Source organism: Echiichthys vipera (genome assembly GCF_963691815.1).
Source record: "Echiichthys vipera genome assembly, chromosome: 13".
Classification (NCBI taxonomy): Eukaryota; Metazoa; Chordata; class Actinopteri; order Perciformes; family Trachinidae; genus Echiichthys; species Echiichthys vipera.
Window position 1 is genome coordinate 29,269,484 of NC_139838.1, and position 21,223 is coordinate 29,290,706.

Below are 21,223 nucleotides of genomic sequence, written 5' to 3' on the forward strand. Positions count from 1 at the left end.
CAGGTTAAACTTTATATTGTGACGCATTAAAGCGATGCAGAATATGAGTCTCCGTGTGAGTCGGGGAGAGACCACGGAGCAAACGCGGAGCTTTCTGTCGAGTCACTGAATCCTATCACAGAAACCGTCTGAGGCCGCCGATCAGAGCAGAGGGAGGTGAATGCGACACGCGGTGGAGTGGCGCTGTGATAAACCGTGTGACGCCGGTTGGAGGGAGAGAGGACAGAGAAGAGCAAAGACGAGCGGAGTCTGAAACTGTCACCAGCAGAATAGAGCCGGACCCTGCAGCTGTGTGTCCACGCTGCAGGGTCGCTGTGTAAAACCTGAAGTTTACACAGCGGCAGAGAAGAAACGCCGGGGCTCGGGTCAGGGTGGAGCCGTGTGTTTGCTCCCGTCTGTTGATCTTTGTCTCTTATGTTTCCAGTGACTGGACCTCCTGCAAGGGGCATTTTTAACGACAGTGGTAGATTTCAGTAATAAGTCACTTAAAGGATGTGAGTGCGTTTCCTGAGCGCTGCTGTGAAGCGTCGTAGAGTCTGAGACGGCAGCAGGAAGGAAGGTAAGAGAGCGTTCGATCCCTTACACATCAAATCATAAGATCAGACTTTCTAACAAACTCTCTTTTTTGTTCCCTTTCTGTTTGAGACCCGAGCCGACTGGAACCATTTACCTGCTGATTTCATGTCTGTTTCCTCTCTGCACCCTGAGGGCGCCCTCCCACTGTGCCTCCGTCCCGTGCCCCGTGCTTTAGGGTCCTTGTCCCCCCCTCCAGGCCCGTTTGTACTCACACTACCTGGGCCTCGGAGAATGCTTCTTGCTGCCTATACGTCATCACGCCGTAACACGTCACACGCATTGATGACGTCATGGCGATGCGTGGCTTTGTTTCCAGATCTTTCCGTAGACCTCGGAGTTTTTGTGCGTCTTGTCGACTGTTTTTGAATCTTTTCATCGACCAAATCTGCAGTAAACACTCCACCTCCGCATCACACCAACGTGAACCTTTCACCGCCATTGTTTTAAATGTCTGCGCATGGTCCCTCCTTCTTTTTTCTACGTCCCAACAGGCGCACAGGAAATGACCTCAGAACCGCCGTAGGCCTCGTGCTCGTACACGTGCGCACGCTCGTGCTCGTGCACGTACAAACGTGCTTTACTAAAGCCCACCTCTCCCAAACGGGCCGTGGACGGCAACCGTGCCGCTCCTAGACGTGGTACGGTTGCACTCACACTGGTCAAAGGAACCAGACTTTAGCCGTGAAACGTGCTGGGGCATGGGATGGATGGACAGTGGGAGTGCGCCCTAAGAGGATTGTGTCGTCCTGCTTATTGGGATGCAGGTCTGGACCCCCTCGAACACGAGCCGGTGCATCTCAAATAAAGACACCTGAACAATGAGTTTCTTTTGAAAAGAGCAGAGACGACTAAACTTTACAGTGAGGTTTGAAACAAGACGGCGATGAAAGGAGGTGAAAATGAGCGACGGGTGAAACAAGGTCACGGAGGGAAAGGATGAAACAAAAAAACCACCGGAGTGGAAATGAAATTGGGTAAAAACCTGAGGAGACGAGAGTGGAAGTGCAGGGTTAAAGAGAGATAGAGAAGCAGCGACACAAACGTGAGCTGAAGAAGACGAGTGCAGACACGACAGTGACATTCCTGCCATTCCCTGAACCACACGCCGCGCCCTCTGGAGAGGAACCAACGGCTCGTTCTCAGAGCCGCCGCTGAGGCGCTGCGATCCCTCACAGGTCACAGGATGTTGGGTTTTGGGTTACAGGTGACAGCAGATCCTTTATGTGTTCGTAAATCACAAGTTTTAACCTTTAAAACTATGTTGGAAAAGAAAGAAGCTGCATGGAAGTCGATGCACGGCTGTGGATCGAGTCCCTGTGGTGGCGTGTTTGTCATCTTCAGCTCTGGAGCTAATAACGCTCGGTGGGAGATGAGCCCGCAAAAAGAAATTCCTCGATATTCAACTTTGTAATTATGACCGAGGGGCGTGACGCCAACAGGTTTTCCCAGCCGGCAGCTTGTTTTTCTGACGAGGACACAGAGGCAGGAGTTTGAACCGTATCAGTGTGAATGACTGTGCACAGGACGTCTCCAAAACCAACAACATACACACATCTCTACAGCTTTTATCTTCTATCTATCTCATAGAGTTCATTCATCTTCAGCCTCTTGTCCCTGTCGGGGTCTCTGTCCAAGCTGACAGCGGGCGTGAGGCGGGGTCCACCCTGGACAGGACGCCAGTCTATCACAGGACACATAGAGACGAACAGAGACAGACAACCATTCACACCTACGGGTGATTTAGAGTCATCAATGAACCGAACACCTGCACGTCTTTGGACTGTGGGAGGAAACCGGAGAACCCGGAGAAAACCCACGCAGACACGGGGACAACATGCAAACTCCACACAGAAGGGCCCCAGCCGGGATTCGAACCGTGCTAACCACCACACCACTGTGTAGAGCTGACTACCTCAGAACACACAGAGGGGACGAGAGGCTGAAGTCAGGCTTGTTTAGTGTCGTAGCTGCAGTCGGATTCTCCTGCAGCTACGAACATGCAAATGTCTCCAACAGTCACACGGGCGACGCAGACGCAGGCGATGACCTCATTTCCCCTTAGGGATAAATAAAGATATCTATCTATCCATCCATCCATCCATCTATCTATCCATCCATCCATCCATCCATCCATCCATCCATCCATCTATCTATCTATCCATCTATCCATCCATCCATCCATCTATCCATCCATCTATCCATCCATCTAAAACCCTTGATCTCTTAATAACTGATGCGTTTACTGGAGGAGCACCACCAGATGTGAGTGAAAGCTCTGGACACTAAAGGCTGCAGGACGTTTATTCCTCCACTCCTGCTTCTGCGTGAAGACTGAGTGAGAGGATGAGGAGGAGGAGGAGGAGGAAGAGGAGGAGGAAGAGGAGAAGGAGAAGGAGGAAGAAGAGGAGAAAGAGGAGGAAGAAGAGGAGGAGGAGGAGGAAGAGAAGTAGGAGGAAGAGGAAGAGGAGGAGGAAGAGGAGAAGGAGGAAGAAGAGGAGAAAGAGGAGGAGGAAGAGGAGGAGGAAGAGGAGGAGGAGGAAGAAGAGGAGGAGGAGGAGGAGGAGGAGGAGGAAGAGGAGGAGGAAGAGGAGAAAGAGGAGGAAGAAGAGGAGAAAGAGGAGGAAGAAGAGGAGGAAGAGGAGGAGGAAGAAGAGGAGGAAGAAGAGGAGGAGGAGGAGGAGGAGGAGGAGGAGGAGGAGGAAGAGGAGGAGGAAGAGGAGGAAGAGGAGGAGAAAGAGGAGGAGGAGTGTTGCGGGCTGTTATTGGCAGCAGAGAGTGAAGGAATGCAGTCAGACAGAAAACCGAAACTCACACAGACTCAATCCTGGTTGACAATGCCACGTCCAATGAGTGTGTGTGTGTGTGTGTGTGTGTGTGTGTGTGTGTGTGTGTGTGTGTGTGTGTGTGTGTGTGTGTGTGTGTGTGTGTGTGTGTGTGTGTGTGTGTGTGTAGAACGGTGCACAGAGACAAACATGGGTCATATTCAGTAAAGTCAAACATTTTACCATCTCAAAAACAAAAGCAATCAGCGATCAGCAATAAGACGCTGACGCACCGTCACCTGGTACCCCCCCCACCCCACCCCATCAATCCCCCCCCGCCCACCGCAGCAGGTGTGAGTGGAACCGGATCAGAACCGGTTTCAGTTTGAGGCCTTCAGGACGTTCTTCTGCACTGAGATCATTTTCCACTCAAAGATTTTTTTTAAATAAAAACCGTCACTAGAAGCAAACTCGTAGTTCAGATTCACCCCCGAACGTTCAGCCTCTCCACACGCGCGTCCCTCTGCTGAGGTCATCCTCTGCCATCCGCACGTCCGACACACTGTGACACACTGTGACACGGGAACATCTAAACGTCCCGAGGTGTTTGAATGTTACACTTAAAGTCTTCCCCTCTCTTAAACCAACTTCAGGAGTTATTCCTCCACTTCCTGTTGCACACAAAGGCTCTGGTGTGTTACGTGTTCTCTTCATGAGTCATGTGATGTCATCAGTACGTGACCGGTTACGTTTAGTCGACTAAAGGAGACGGTTAAGTTTAGACTACTAAAGGAGACGGTTAAGTTTAGAGGACTAAAGGAGACGGTTAAGTTTAGACGACTAAAGGAGACGGTTAAGTTCATATCTATATATATTTGCTGTGTATAAATAAAGAGGTCTTGCGTTACCTATAAACATTTGAACTGAATCTCAAACCATCGCCTGAAGCCGTCAAAGACACAAAGAGTCCGAGAGTCAAACACCAACAGGAGGCGGCTGCAGAACAAAGGCGTCCTGTCGTCAGTGTTGACACCTGCTCACAGGGACGGACGAGGCCCCCGGGCTCTAACACCGCCTCCTCCTGACACCTGACGACCTCTGAGGCATCATGTGACCATCGGGTCCCACCCCAATGACAACAGCGTTTGTTAAAGAGGAAGATGAAAGGGGGCGGGGCGGGGGGGGGGGCTCAAACAGGGTTTCCTCTTCTTTACAAACAGTCTTCCAGAATGTCTTCATCGACCTGAGCAACATCCTGCTCTCTCTACGGCACATTTCATAACAACAGCTCACAGACGACGGAAGAGGGTCAGGTATCATCCTCTAATGTGTCGTCATCCGAGGGATCGGTTCTTTAGTTTGAGAAGAACAAGTTCATCGTCTTCCCCTCTCTTTAACCAACTTTTAGGAGTTATTCCTCCACTTCCTGCTGCACATAAACGTCTCTGTTGTGTTACAGTTCACCGTGTTCTCATTAATGATATCATATGATAAGACTGAGGGCGCCCTCCCACTGTGCCTCCGTCCCGTGCCCCGTGCTTTAGGGTCCTTGTCCCCCCCTCCAGGCCCGTTTGTACTCACACTACCTGGGCCTCGGAGAATGCTTCTTGCTGCCTATACGTCATCACGCCGTAACACGTCACACGCATTGATGACGTCATGGCGATGCGTGGCTTCGTTTCCAGATCTTTCCGTAGACCTCTGAGTTTTTGTGCGTCTTGTCGACTGTTTTTGAATCTTTTCATCGACCAAATCTGCAGTAAACACTCCACCTCCGCATCACACCAACGTGAACCTTTCACCGCCATTGTTTGAAATGTCCGCGCATGGTCCCTCCTTCTTTTTTCTACGTCCCAACAGGCGCACAGGAAATGACCTCAGAACCGCCGTAGGCCTCGTGCTCGTACACGTGCGCGCGCTCGTGCTCGTACATGTGCAAACGTGCTTTACTAAAGCCCACCTCTCCCAAGCGGGCCGTGGACAGCCAGTTGGCCACAGCTAGGCGTGGTATGGTTGCACTCACACTGGTCAAACGAGCTAGGCTTTAACCGTAAAACCTGTTTGGGCACGGGACGGAAGAACAGTGTGAGTGCGCCCTTGTGCACTAAAAATCACGATATATTATGAAATACGATGTGAAATGTACGTGACCGGTTAAGTTTACTGAAACACCTGAGGGGAAGTCATTTGAAAACTCTCCGTTTGAAGTCGTGAGCGCGTGGACGCGTCTGTCACTGCCTCCTCTGTTTGCTCTCGGGCTTCAGGACGGCAGCTTCCTGCTCTGCTCCACGTGATGTTGAACTCTGACAGGATGTGAGGAGCGTGAAGATGTAATCTGCTGCAGCCGCTCACGCCCTGCTGTCTTCACACACATCGTTTTACACGACTGAACACAGGTTGTGACACAGATGTTGAAGCTCAGTGGCTCCAAAACAACTTCCTCTCTGTCGGTTCAGGATTTCTCTCATGAAAGTTAAACACATGAAAGTTTCATCTTTGAAGCTGCAGATCGAGTTGACTCAGTCAAATTTCGAATGCTTACAGCTCTCACACCCCTCCCGCTCTCCCACCGAGCCCCTCCCTCCCCCCCGTCGAGTGCTCGTCAGTGCGCGTGCACCAGATTCCTGTGAACGCGCCCGTGTCCTCTCTCATTGATAAACAGCATGGAGTGCACGCTACATGGAGGTAGGCTACGCTAACTCACTCAGAGACAGCAACTGCTAACGTCATTTAGCGTATGCTAGCTTGAGGCGTGTGCCTGTGATACTGTAACATCCCTCACTCCTTCACTCCCTCACTCCCTCACTCACTCACTCCCTCACTCACTCACTCCCTCACTCCTTCTGTCACTCACTCCCTCACTCACTCACTCCTTCACTCCTTCACTCCCTCACTCACTCACTCCTTCACTCACTCCCTCACTCCTTCCCTCACTCACTCCCTCACTCACTCACTCCTTCACTCCTTCACTCCCTCACTCACTCACTCCTTCACTCCCTCACTCCTTCACTCACTCACTCCTTCGCTCCTTCTCTCACTCACTCACTCACTCCTTCACTCACTCCCTCACTCCTTCCCTCACTCACTCCCTCACTCACTCACTCCTTCACTCCTTCACTCCCTCACTCACTCACTCCTTCACTCCCTCACTCCTTCACTCCCTCACCCCCTCACTCCTTCACCCCCTCACTCACTCACTCCCTCACCCCCTCACTCCTTCACCCCCTCACTCCTTCACTCCCTCACTCACTCACCCCCTCACTCCTTCACTCCCTCACTCACTCACTCCCTCACTCCCTCACTCCTTCACCCCTCACTCACTCACTCCCTCACTCCCTCACTCCTTCACCCCCTCACTCCTTCACTCCCTCACTCACTCACCCCCTCACTCCTTCACTCCCTCACTCCCTCACCCCCTCACTCCTTCACTCCCTCACTCACTCACCCCCTCACTCCTTCACTCCCTCACCCCCTCACTCCCTCACTCCTTCACTCCCTCACCTCCTCACTCACTCACTCCCTCACTCCCTCACTCCCTCACCCCCTCACTCCCTCACCCCCTCACTCCTTCACCCCCTCACCCCCTCACTCACTCACTCCTTCACCCCCTCACTCCCTCTCTCACTCACTCCTTCACTCCCTCACTCCTTCACTCCCTCACCCCCTCACTCCCTCACTCCCTCACTCACTCACTCCTTCACTCCCTCACTCCTTCACCCCCTCACTTCAAATCCAAACTGAAAACCCATCGGTTTCCAAACTACCTTTTCCCTTCGATCGTTGTTGTTGTTGTTGTTTTAACCTGATTTGTTCATTTTGTTTACTCCTAATTTTTATTTTTAACAATGAAGGCACCTTTAAATAAAATGTATTATTATTATTATTATAGTATTTTTATTATGTCACCAACAAAACAAGCGCTCTCTGAAGGTGGATACGTCGCAACTTACAGTGCTGTCGGAGGGCGTGGCGGCCTCACAGAGTGTGTGTGTGTGTGTGTGTGTGTGTGTGTGTGTGTGTGTGTGTGTGTGTGTGTAAAACTGTGAGTATGTTGATCTGACATGTTGCAAGATGCCAAGACATGAGAGGAATGAAGAGAATTTCCTAAGAATGAGGGAATGAAGTGACTACACACAGACAAACAAACCATGTGTTACACACACACACACACACACACACACACACACACACACACACACACACACACACACACACACACACACACACACACACACACACACACACACACACACACACACACACACACACACACACACACACACACACACACACACACACACACACACACACACACACACACACACACACACACACACACACACACACACACACACACACACACACACACACACACACACACACACGCACACACCGCACACACACACACACACACAAACAAAGAGGGTCAGATAACACACACTCTGCAGATAGACATTTTTACACTGAAGCAGCAAAGAAACCACTGAAAACGCTTTTTGTCGTAGGAAGAAATGGACGAATGTTGTTTCGCTTCTTTCCTTTTGTATCAGCCTGTTTTTGTTTTGCTCTGTTTCCTGTTTCACCTCCTCCCTGACCGAACTGTGTAACTGACAGCTCTTTAAAACACACTGTCTCCATGTCAAACACAACTACAGCACTTTAACTCCGATCGATCGATCACTTTCACACCGGTGTCCTCCATCACATCGACACAGTAACTGTTTATTGGACCTTGCAAACAGCAACATCTATTTCTGTCATATCTCTTTATTGTAGTCGTCTTCTTTCAACTTCTTTCAGGAACTCGCTGTTAACACCCAGCAAAGGGACAGTCGATGTAAATCAGCCTCTCAGTGGGGTGCAGTGCATTGATTTATTGAAATGTCCAATATTATACTTTAAAATCTTCTATCTCAAGTGCCCCCTAGGAGCCAAAACGAGTGCTAAAGTGCCCTCGTCAGTGGAGAGGAGGCGCTATATTTCTACCTGCTGCCATCAGACTTTACAACGCTGAGCGACGCTCAGGGAATAATCTCACACTACTCAAAGTGACCTATCACTGACATGCACCTTTATCTCACTTGCACATTAAAATCCACATTGCACATTTTGATATAGTGTTTTTATCTGCAATACTGTACTTCTATTTTATTGTTGTTTATATTTTGTATTTTATATTTTATCTTATTTTTAGTATTTCTGATTGCTCTGTACCGCTGCTATGATTACCTAAGTTCCCCTCGGGGATAAATAAAGTTATCTGTCTATCTATCCATCCATCCATCCATCTATCTATCTGTGCCCTGTTTTCCCTTCTCGCCCCTGCCCTTCAAAAAGTCTGTGCACGCCTCTGTTTATGTTTGCAGGCCTGTGCGTGTGTGTGTGTGTGCTGTATATATGTAAATGGTAAATGGACTTGTACTTATAAAGCGCCTTTCTAGTCTTCTGACGACTCAAGGCGCTTACACAGTGTTTGTCACATTCACACAGACGCAGTGGACGTCTACAGACCATCTAATCTAATCATTCACACACATTTACACACCCATGCGCAGCACGAGGAGCAATTCAGGGTTCAGTGTCTTGCCTAAGGACACTTCGACATGTGGACTAGGGATCGAACTGCCAATCTCTCGAATGCAGGAGGACCCACTCTACCACTAAGCCACAGCCGCCCTCTATGTGAGAGGGCGAGGACGACAGCACCTGCAAACTCTGACACAACTCTAACCAAGTGTTTGCCATTTGTCCAACAGCGTCTTAAACTCGAGTGTCTCAGTAACTTTCCAGAACGGGCAATCTGACAACCGCGCTCACGGCGCCCAAAGCCGAACAAGCGCTGGACGCAAAACACGCCCTCTCAGCCAAGATCTCACAGTTGTGAATCCTTTGCCCTGCAGAACCAGAACCACGTAACCAACAGCAGCAGCAGCAGCGGATCAAAGCCCGTCGTCCCGTCACAGCCTCAGGAGTAAAAGCAGAGCACTTACGGGACTTTCTGTCTGCAGTAGATGATTAAGCCGATGGCGGCGGCGAGAGCGACGAGGACGGCGATGACGATTCCAGCGATGGCACCGTCTGAGAGACCCTCATCCAACGATCCTTCCTCTGTAAACACAAGAAACAGAGACACTAAACATATGTCTGTGTATTATACGTCATCTCTCTGAGAGGCTGCAGGAGTGGATCTTACCGTTGACGGACAGCTTGTGGGTGGCCGCGGTGGTCTTTCCGGTGACGGCGTTGTGCGCCTCGCACGTGTACGTTCCGCTGTTTTTGTACCGAGCCATCTCGACCTTATACTGGGCCGTTTTGATGGGCGTCAGTGTGCCGTTGAACTTCCAGGTGAAGTTGGCAGCAGGCACGGAGCCGGCGGTGCAGGTGAGCGTCACGATGTCCGTGACTTCCACGGCCTCGGGGCCGATCACCGTCGCCGCTTCAGGGCCGTCTGGAGGTCAAAGGGAAAGAGAAGAGGGTTCATTTCCTGAGTGCGGCTGTGGTTTCACACCTGGAGCGGTTCCCGGTCCAATTCCTATTCCTTTGTTTACCTAATCAGTTTTATTACACGCACACATCCTCCGCCTTTGCTCTTGATTTTAATTTAAAAGCATTTTTATGGACTTATGGTAATAAAAGAGAAATCCCTGCCAGGTCAAACAAATCCACGGCAGTAAACCATAAACTCTGACACGCAGCGCCGCCGCCGCCGCCACCACCTCTCCAAGCATCCTAGCACAACAAACACTCACAGTTGACCATCATCTTGTAGGAGGCTTTGTCGGAGTTGACGGGGTTCTCCAGCGTGCACGTGTACTCTCCGTTGTCCTCTTTCTGCAGGGGTTTGATCATCACGGAGCTCATGTCGGCCGCGAATGTCAGGCGGCCGCCGGCGGACAGAACTTTGCCGTCCTTCTGCCAGGTGATGGTCTTCACGGTGCCGGCCGTCGCCTTGCAGCTGAGGTTGGCCGTGCCGTTGCCGGCGATCAGGGTCACAGTGGGACCGCTGACCTTTGCACCTGAGATCGGTTCTGTGAACGAGAACCAGAGATTTGATTTATTATAACTTCAAAACCAAACTGAAGCTTCGGTCGACAGGTGTTTTTAACTTTCATTAGATTTAATTAAAGGTTAAAGGTCAGGATGGACGTGTCTAAGATATCCTGACTCTTAATGAAGCTCCAAACACATTGGATCCTACATTTCCCACAATGCAACTGGACAGTGACTTTGATTAGAGACGTCCTGCTTCATAAACACTCACGTCTCATGATGTCATAGTGTTTATTACTGTGACATCATCAGGGTCATTTTCTCAGGCTCGACAAAACTCCTGCACTCCCTCACCCCTCACTCTCTCACGCTCTCACTCTCTCACTCTCTCACGCTCTCACTCCTTCACTCCCTCACTCCTTCACTCCTTCACTCCCTCACTCCTTCACCCCCCCACCCCCTCACTCACTCCCTCACTCCCTCACTCCCTCAGTCTCTCACTCCCTCATTCCCTCACTCCTTCACTCCCTCGCTCCTTCACTCCTTCATTCCCTCGCTCTCTCACTCCCTCACTCCTTCACTCTTTCACTCTCTCACTCCTTCACTCCCTCACTCTCTCACTCCCTCACTCCTTCACCCCCACGCTCCTTCACCCCCTCACTCCCTCACTCCCCCACCCCCTCGCTCTCTCACTCCCTCACTCCTTCACTCTTTCACTCCCTCACTCTTTCACTCCCTCACTCCCTCACTCCCTCGCTCCTTCCCTCTTACACACACACACACACACACACACACACACACACACACACACACACACACACACACACACACACACACACACACACACACACACACACACACACACACACACACACACACACACACACACACACACACACACACACACACACACACACACACACACACACACACACACACACACACACACACAGAACGATCAGCTGATATTTCAACAGTCTTCTGTTTCTGTCGTCACGTCTGTAGAAGAGCTAAAGCGACACGCTGCTTGGTAGCATCATGCGCAAAAACAATAAATACACAACAATGCTAACGCTAATTTAGCCCAATTAGCACAGGCAGTTAAAACACGACAACTTAAAACCACTAATTACAAATAAGTCACCTGCTCCTCCTCCTCCTCCTCCTCCTCTCTGCAGAGGAACGAGAGAAAAACACAGAAACTCTTCAGGGCAGAATGTGAGACCATCCTCCCACCGAGCAGGTTTCACACACACACACACACACACACACACACACACACACACACACACACACACACACACACACACACACACACACACACACACACACACACACACACACACACACACACACACACACACACACACACACACACACACACACACACACACGATGACTCATGTCCAGTCTCACGCCTCAGAGGTTCGTCACCGAGGGAGGAAAAGGTTTCAGGCGCCTGTTTTCAGCGTTCAGGTGAACTTTTGCCTCATTATGAATGATGACATCATAATGTTTTATTTAGCAAGTTTAGTTTGTTTCCGACACTTTTGTCGACTCATCATTAAGTTAATTTAATGAACAGACGTAAAACTGAGTTTCTCCCACAGACTGTGTAAAAAACAGACGTAGCGTCTCCGTCAGCTCCGTTCTCTCACCTCGTCCTCGCCTACGGGAGTCTCCATCTTGTCAGAGTTTGACTCCGCCTCATTTCCTCTGACCAAAAAAGGGCATGTATGTGACTTTGGGGGGGAGGGGTGTACGTCCATCTGGCTGACGTTTACCTCCGAGGAGAAGTGAGGGCCAGAGGCTAGCTGTCACTCAAGAGGCCACGCCCCTAATTATTCATACACTTTAACCTCCAATAAAATAAAAACTAGCCCCTCCCCCTCAGTGTTGTCATGGAGATCTGAGCTAAACACACAGACTAGAATGTTCTTTTGTCCTTAAACAGGTTTAATGATGCTGTGTAAACGGCCTGTTTAACATGGGGCTCAATGAGAAACTGCTCTGTTATGAAACCTGCCCCTAGTGGACACTCAGAGAACTGACGCTGACCGAGCTTCCTGATTGGATCAAACAGGAAGGAAGCTGTGGGCGGGGCTTGATTTCTACACAAATAATCCTTCAGAAGCGCATCTTTAAATCTTTAAATCAATCTGTTTCATCTCCCAGAATCCACCAGGACGCAGGTAACTCACCCATGACGGCGAAGGAAACGGCGGGAGAAGCAACGACGCGCTTGGTCTTGGTGTTTGTGGCCGTGCACGAGTAGTCGTCCATTTGCTTCCCAAAGCCGTGGTCTTGGATGGCTTTCAGCGTGAGGACGGGACCCGCCACCTCCATCAGGTCCTTCTTGTGGTACCAGCTGAACGTGGCGGCCGGGCTGGAAGCGGCGGTGCAGGTCAGGTTGAAGACGGATTTGGATCCGACGTACTTAGGAGGGTTCGGGGGAGTGATTTTGATCATATCTGGTCCGTCTGAGGAGCACAGAGAAAGTCAATGTATTAAAGACAAGTCAAAACAGTTGTTAGATGTTCAGATAAGTGAATAATCTGCTGCTCAACAGCATTTTAGGGCGCCCTCCCACTGTGCCTCCGTCCCGTGCCCCGTGCTTAAGGGTCCTTGTCCCCCCCTCCAGGCCCGTTTGTACTCACACTACCTGGGCCTCGGAGAATGCTTCTTGCTGCCTATACGTCATCACGCCGTAACACGTCACACGCATTGATGACGTCATGGCGATGCGTGGCTTTGTTTCCAGATCTTTCCGTAGACCTCGGAGTTTTTGTGCGTCTTGTCGACTGTTTTTGAATCTTTTCATCGACCAAATCTGCAGTAAACACTCCACCTCCGCATCACACCAACGTGAACCTTTCACCGCCATTGTTTGAAATGTCCGCGCATGGTCCCTCCTTCTTTTTTCTACGTCCCAACAGGCGCACAGGAAATGACCTCAGAACCGCCGTAGGCCTCTTGCTCGTACACGTGTGCATGCTCGTGCTCGTACACGTGCAAACGTGCTTTACTAAAGCCCACCTCTCCCAAACGGGCTGTGGACGGCAACTTACCGCTCCTAGGCGCGGTACGGTTGCACTCACACTGGTCAAAGGAACCAGACTTTACCCGTGGAACCTGTTTGGGCACGGTACCGCGGCACAGTGTGAGTGCGCCCTAATTCAAGCTGACGCTGTAACTCTACAGACAGGAACAGTAGAGACGGACGATTCAGCAGAACGACAGAAGAAAACCTGTGCTTCACTGGCTTCAGAGTAAACAGACTGTAAATAAATAATAATAATGAGAGTCGCAGTGACGTAACCACGGTAACCTGACACCATTCTCCAGCAGCTTGATCATCTCCAGGTCGGCTGTGTCACGTTAGTTCACTTATTCTGCTTTTTAAATATTAATATATTTGATTTTAGAAAGTGAGAAAATAGAAACAACACAAACATCCAGACCTGGAAATGACTTTTCCAGACTGTGTCGAAACCCTGAGGGTTTAAAATCCACCTGAAAAAACGCATTTACATCGTAATTTCATGCACGTCGTCGCATGGATCTGAATATGTACGCCATGTCAACACGAAGCCGGAGCAGAAGAACCGGAAAAGCCTCTCATTAATTAATAACAGGGTGAAGCAGCGGTCGGTGCGGTTTCACCGCCCTTCAGCTTAGTCACAGGGAAGGAGTGGAAGTGCAGGCCGTTGTGTAAACAGTGTGGTTTTAGTGCAGGCAGAGGGAGGACACACACACACACACACACACACACACAGACACACACACAGAGACACACACACGCACACACACACACAGAGACACACACACACACACAACACACACACACACACACACACGAGGGATTGAGGAATCTGAGCAGTTATACTATCAAAGGTCACAGATGTGGTTCAGAGTAAAACGGGTGAAACTGTGACACACACTAACACACACACACACACACACACACACACACACACACACACACACACACACACACACACACACACACACACACACACACACACACACACACACACACACACACACACACACACACACACACACACACACACACACACACACACACACACACACACACACACACACACACACACACACACACACACACACACACACACACACACACACACACACACACACACCTGATCTGTTCAGGGGTGGAGGAGCGGCCTGACTCATGTGTGACCGTAGCTCTTGACCAACGGGTGTGGAGCTCGCTCAGAGAGAACGGTAATGACTCGACTGTTGTGACGGTGGTTTCATTTAATAAAATGTCTCGGCACCGCAGCTCCTCAAATGAACTCCCGATGGCTGTCATTGTACGCGTCTGCTGACTATGCATAATATAAACACAGGTCAGTAACTGTAGTGGGTTTCTCAGACGTTACTTTGTCACCAGGGATTTTCCAGAGATTCTCTCTGGAGTTTAGATCTGGACTCTGACACTTCCTCCTCCTCCAGATCGAACTGATTTCTTTACACACTTTGGGTTCAGTCGTTCCCAGTCTGACGCCAAACATCATGCTTCCCGCGCGCGCGGACATTTAAAACAATGGCGGTGAAAGGTTCACGTTGGTGTGATGCGGAGGTGGAGTGTTTACTGCAGATTTGGTCGATGAAAAGATTCAAAAACAGTCGACAAGACGCACAAAAACTCCGAGGTCTACGGAAAGATCTGGAAACAAAGCCACGCATCGCCATGACGTCATCAATGCGTGTGACGTGTTACGGCGTGATGACGTATAGGCAGCAAGAAGCATTCTCCGAGGCCCAGGTAGTGTGAGTACAAACGGGCCTGGAGGGGGGGACAAGGACCCTAAAGCACAGGGCACGGGACGGAGGCACAGTGGGAGGGCGCGCTAAGGAACGTGTTTGGGCGACAATAAAAAAACTTCTATATGACAAAGATCAGCATCAAGTATGTATATTACGTTGTCATCAAGTTTAATAAACTCAAATATCAAACTCGTGACCCTTGAAGGCTTCAACGTTTACGGACTTTCTGCTGATGGTTGTTCTCGTTATGACCATATAAGGACTCCCTTCCTGCGTGGGAGGAGCCACCAGGCAGGAAGCGAGGCAGTGTCGGCCGGTGCAGAACTTACAGAAGACGGGGAGGGTGAAGGGCGCGCTCTTCTCCGTCTCCAGCTTGTTGGCGGCGGTGCAGGTGACGGGGTCGAGCAGGTCCGTCCTGAGAACATCCGTGATGGTCAGAGTGCTCGACATATCCTCCTGAGGGCCGGGGGACAGCCGTCAAACACTCATTCACATAATCATTTAAAAAATAAGAAAAGAACACGACGTAAACGAACCTCCTTCAGTGTGATGCGTTTGTCGGCCACGATGGGCGTGGCGCCCTTGAGCCAGGTGAACTTGAGGAAGGAGCCCTTGGCGGTGCAGGTCAGGGCCACGGTGCTGTTGTGCTCGATGGCCTCGGGCACGTTGGACTTGATGGTGACGGCGGACACCGGCTCTGCAGCGGGGAGGAGGAGCAAGGAGGTGGTTTCTCATCAGCAACATTTAGAAACAACTCAGAAGATTCAAAACAGCACAAATAAGAATCGACACCAAACTCCAGTGTGTTACAACAAAGGCTGTTATACAGGAGACACACACACACACACACACACACACACACACACACACACACACACACACACACACACACACACACACACACCCTATATACAATTAATGGAGAGATGTCAGAGCGAGGGGGCTGCCAGTGACCAGCGCCCCGAGCAGTTGGGGGTTCGGCAATGCCCAGGAGACAAACTGGCACCTCTCCAGCCCTTTTCCACTCAATGACTCGAACCAGCGACCCTCCGGTTCCCAGCCGAGTCACCTATGGACTGAGCTACTGCCGCCCCAACTGATCAACTGTGACGCTGAGATGAAAGAATGAACCGAGAGCGTGCGTAGCGTTGTGGCCTTGTGCCTCCAGGCAGAGCGTGGAGCAAGTCTCGCGGTGAGACGGACACGAGTACACGTGTACCGAACCGTGACATGCGTACCGAACGGGACGGATTTTTTCAATGAACCGTTCCACCCCTAATATATATACATATATAAAAACCCATTTGCTTCTTGTTGTTTTTTTACTTTACTTTTTACGCCTCATGCGCTTTTTTTAGATTTTTTATTTTTTACTTGTTCAATAAAGATTCAAATATTAATAATCTTTATTCTTATTTGGGGCGGCAGCGGCTCAGTCCAGAGGTGACTCGGCTGGGAGTTCAAGTCCCTGTGTGGACCATGTACGGAGCGTGGTCTGGTGGCTGGAGAGGTGCCGGTTCATCTCCTGGGCACTGCCGAGGTGCAGTTGAGCAAGGCACCGAACCCCCAACTGCTCAAGGCGCCGATCCACTGGCAGCCCCCTCTCGCTGACATCTCTCCATTGATTGCATGTATATAGGTCCTGTTTGTGCATGTGTGTGTGTGTGTGTGTGTGTGTGTGTGTGTGTGTGTGTGTGTGTAACCTGAATAATAAGTAATAAGTAATTCTTCTTCTAATAAATAACGAGTCCTGATCGTATCCTGAGGAGCACAGACTCTATGGTTCCAGCGTCTGGTTCATTTTGTACCAGACTTCGTTTCCATTCCACAGCATCGAACACGAACACTGAGCGAGTCATCGGTTAAACGCGGGGGCGGAGGATTTCAGAACCTGCTCGCCTGGAGGCCAGTTTCTCTCCACTCTCTCGTAACTGCGCTCTGACATCAACATGTGAATGGAGTGAAGGACGATGGCAGAGAAATCTGCACCGCCCGGACCTGCTGGACCCGTTCTCAGTCACCCGGCAGCTCTGCCTCTGAACGTACGGGCTGGAGGTGTGTGTGTGTGTGTGTGTGTGTGTGTGTGTGTGTGTGTGTGTGTGTGTGTGTGTGTGTGTGTGTGTGTGTGTGTGTGTGTGTGGGGGAACAATGAGAGGGAGTGGAAACCTGTTCTGACGGCACGGCAACAACAACAGGCGAGGTGTCAAGGAGGTCACACACACACACACACACACACACACACACACACACACACACACACACACACACACACACACACACACACACACACACACACACACACACACACACACACACACACACACACACACACACACACACACACACACACACACACACACACACACACACACACACACACACACACACACACACACACACACACACACACACACACACACACACACACACACACACACACACACACACAGGTGACTCTCAGATGTATTCGATTACAGGTGCAGGGACATTTAAAGGTTCACTCCGCGCTGATGGAAGAGGAAGAAACAAACAAACAAACAAACAAACAAACAAACAAACAAACAAACAAACAAACGTGCTTCAGTCTGGAGTGTTTGTCAAACCTGTGGTTTTACGGGTTGAACTGTGTGAATGAGGGTCAGAGGGAGAAGCGTGCGCGCTCCGCCGTCGCCCGTCCTTCGATAAATAAAGACTGAAGTCATTCTTCAGGAACGAACGTCAAAAACGCTTCTTTGTCATTATGGGATTTTGACGGCTGGTCGGCAGAAACTTAAAGCGCCCTCCCACTGTGCCTCCGTCCCGTGCCTCGTGCTTTAGGGTCCTTGTCCCCCCCTCCAGCCCCGTTTGTACTCACACTACCTGGGCCTCGGAGAATGCTTCTTACTGCCTATACGTCATCACGCCGTAACACGTCACACGCATTGATGACGTCATGGCGATGCGTGGCTTTGTTTCCAGATCTTTCCGTAGACCTCAGAGTTTTTGTGCGTCTTGTCGACTGTTTTTGAATCTTTTCATCGACCAAATCTGCAGTAAACACTCCACCTCCGCATCACACCAACGTGAACCTTTCACCGCCATTGTTTGAAATGTCCGCGCATGGTCCCTCCTTCTTTTTTCTACGTCCCAACAGGCGCACAGGAAATGACCTCAGAACCGCCGTAGGCCTCGTGCTCCTACACGTGCGCACGCTCGTGCTCGTACACGTGCAAACGTGCTTTACTAAAGCCCACCTCTCCCAAACGGGCTGTGGACGGCAAGCGTGCCGCTCCTAGACGTGGTACGGTTGCACTCACACTGGGCAAAGGAACCAGACTTTACCCGAAAAACCTGTTTTGGCTCGTTGCGGAGGAACAGTGTGAGTGCGCCCTTAAAAGGTAACAGTGTCTCTCCAATGCTAATCACCTTTTAAGGTCTTGAATAGAGTTGATCCCGTACTGATACCAGCATCAGGAGCTCCTCTGACAGATACACCCTAAAACACTGGTATCGGTATCGGCGAGTACGCGAGTCTGCACCACAATTTAACCCTGGAAGAAAATCCCCTTTGACCCCGTCGGGGACACGCGGCTGCAGGTGACGGATGGAAGAGACCTACTCTAAAAGTATTCTGGTTATTTTTAACCATTAACTCGTGGATGCTGCACCCGATGACCTTCAGGGCGTAGTTGGAGTACGAGCACGGCTTCTTTTGTGTCACTCAGTCCCCTTTAATGACACTCGCTCAGCGTAGGACGAGTCGATGAGCTCATAACCAAACGTGCTGCATCATCTCATATCACTCCGCCAACTCAACTATGAGTGAACCCCAGGCTTGGACTCAAATACGTCACTTATTCAATAACTGTAAAAACGGTTTCAGCTGATATTCAAGTTCAAGTATAATAATCAAACCAGGAAGGAAATACTGGCGTCAGAACGTCTCTGGTCTTGAACAGGACTGGATTTGGTCTTGACCCGGGCCTGGTCTCGGACTAGACTAAGGGCGCACTCACACTGTCTTTCCGCACCGTGCCTAAACAGGTTTTTCAAAGATTCAAAAACAGTCGACAAGACGCACAAAAACTCCGAGGTCTACGGAAAGATCTGGAAACAAAGCCACGCATCGCCATGACGTCATCAATGCGTGTGACGTGTTACGGCGTGATGACGTATAGGCAGCAAGAAGCATTCTCCGAGGCCCAGGTAGTGTGAGTACAAACGGGGCTGGAGGGGGGGACAAGGACCCTAAAGCACGGGGCACGGGACGGAGGCACAGTGGGAGGGCGCCCTAAGGTAACTCTGCCCGGCTGAGTCTGCAAATTCAGGCTATCAATGAATCAAACAAACAAAAGATTACAGATGAATCGATGTTTGAAGGATCCTTAGTTAAAGCTCTACTAGAGATTTCCTGATATTCAGGTAACTCTGGAAAAACTGCACGAGTGAAAAGTTTTAAACTACCGCCCGACAAAAGCCCAATATTCTTTTTTCTCTGTTTTTGGTTTCCACCAGCTCCTGACGGAAGAATGTGTGTGTGTGTGTGTGTGTGTGTGTGTGTGTGTGTGTGTGTGTGTGTGTGTGTGTGTGTGTGTGTGCAGGTAGAGTCCGGTGAGTTTATCAGGAAACACCTGAGACTGAACCAGATCGTAAACGCTCCAAAAATTAGGAGCTAATAGAAAAGAGGCTAAAAGCACGTGTGCAGCTGCAGAGGGATTTTTCTGTGTGGGTTCGAAACCACACGCCCCCCCCCCCCTCCCCCTCCCCCAACTGTGACTAACTGTAACACAAACATGCACAGCTCCTCTGCCGGGGAAGTACAGCACCCGGAGCCACACCCTGAACCAGCACAGTGCACGAGGCTGCGGGCATTTTTCCTGCTGTTTCCACAATAACGTCCAAACTTCTCCCACAGGAACATTTAAAGTGGGTTTAAAGTGCAGGAGAAACCCAACGAAGAGCCCGGGGGTTGTTCTGCGACACCACGCCAAATAAAGTGACGTCGTGTCAGATCAGAAATCAAAAGCTCAACAGATGATTTCAAACTGTACACAAAATAAAATGGGGTTAAATAGGATCTACTTCTTCTTCCGCTGAGAAACCTATTCCTCGGTCTGTGGTTCGGCTTCATTGTGTGGTTGCTATGAGACGCACAGCCTGCTCACTTTAAGCTGGTCCTGGTGGCGGAGGGATCCGCAGAGGTGAACAGGTGTGGCTCGAACCAGATCGCGTCAGAAAACGTAGTAATTTACCGCGGAAGAGTTTCAGGGAGACTTTCTGAGACCAAAGCGGGAGTGGAGGCGCTTTGATCCGGGTCCATAAGAGCCGCGGATCAATTCGGCTTAGTTATAAATGTAAATTTCACATAATTATACTTTAAAAAACGACCGCGCGCGCTCTGAAAGCCCCCGCGCACCGAACCTCATTGTGAAATAATGTCATTTAAAGCGCGTTCGCTTCACAGAAACGATGCAAACATCAAAACATGTGATTAAAACTGTTTTCTGCATCTCCATGAGCCACTGTTCGATTCCGCATGAGCCATGAACCATGTACCGGTGGTGATCTGCACGTTACACCCGCAGAAATCCTCCTCTAACCGGTTAAAACGCACCTTTCACAGGTGTGAGGAGGCGTTCAGGGACTCACCCAGGACTCGGAGCTTCGTCTCCCCGGTGAGAGTGGTGCCTTCAGGTGCGATGATGCTGATGCTGTAATCCCCGCTGTCCTCGGACTTCAGGGACCCCAGGAACAGGGAGCCCGTGGTGGTGTTCAGGGTCGCCCTCCCCTTGTAAGGCTCGTTCACCTTCAGCCCCGCGGAAGTCACCGTGGCCACGTTCACGGTCTCGGTCCCGTCGTTGAAGTTCCACAGTAAAACCACGTACGAAGGTTTGGCCAACAGGGTCTTTAACGTCACATTCTTCCCCAGGACCGCGTCCACCGGACCCTCCGGCAGGACGTCCATCCCCGCACAGCATCCTGCGGGAACACGGACACGGTGAGACACTTTTAGGGCCGTGAACGCACCGCGACAACTCTGGGAACACGCAGCTACCTCGATAATAAAGTAGCTTATAATATTTATGTGTCCTTTCTTCTGCTGGTTCCTATTTAAATAT

The 21,223-nt window shown here is 50.4% G+C and overlaps 1 protein-coding gene across 1 annotated transcript in view; it reads right to left on the minus strand.

Moving 5' to 3' along the window:
- LOC310955739 (cell adhesion molecule CEACAM20-like) overlaps positions 1 to 21,078 on the minus strand; it is a 25,363-nt gene extending 4,285 nt beyond the window's left edge. The window contains exons 1-7 of the mRNA XM_083925749.1: positions 20,754 to 21,078; positions 15,662 to 15,822; positions 15,455 to 15,581; positions 12,530 to 12,808; positions 10,088 to 10,366; positions 9,532 to 9,786; positions 9,329 to 9,446 (exon numbers count right to left, since the gene is read on the minus strand). Of these exons, the coding sequence (XP_083781875.1) occupies positions 9,329 to 9,446; positions 9,532 to 9,786; positions 10,088 to 10,366; positions 12,530 to 12,808; positions 15,455 to 15,581; positions 15,662 to 15,822; positions 20,754 to 21,069 (1,535 nt within the window). The 5' untranslated portion in view covers positions 21,070 to 21,078. The remainder of the gene's footprint in view (positions 1 to 9,328; positions 9,447 to 9,531; positions 9,787 to 10,087; positions 10,367 to 12,529; positions 12,809 to 15,454; positions 15,582 to 15,661; positions 15,823 to 20,753) is intronic.
- Between the last annotated feature and the right edge of the window lie 145 nt (positions 21,079 to 21,223).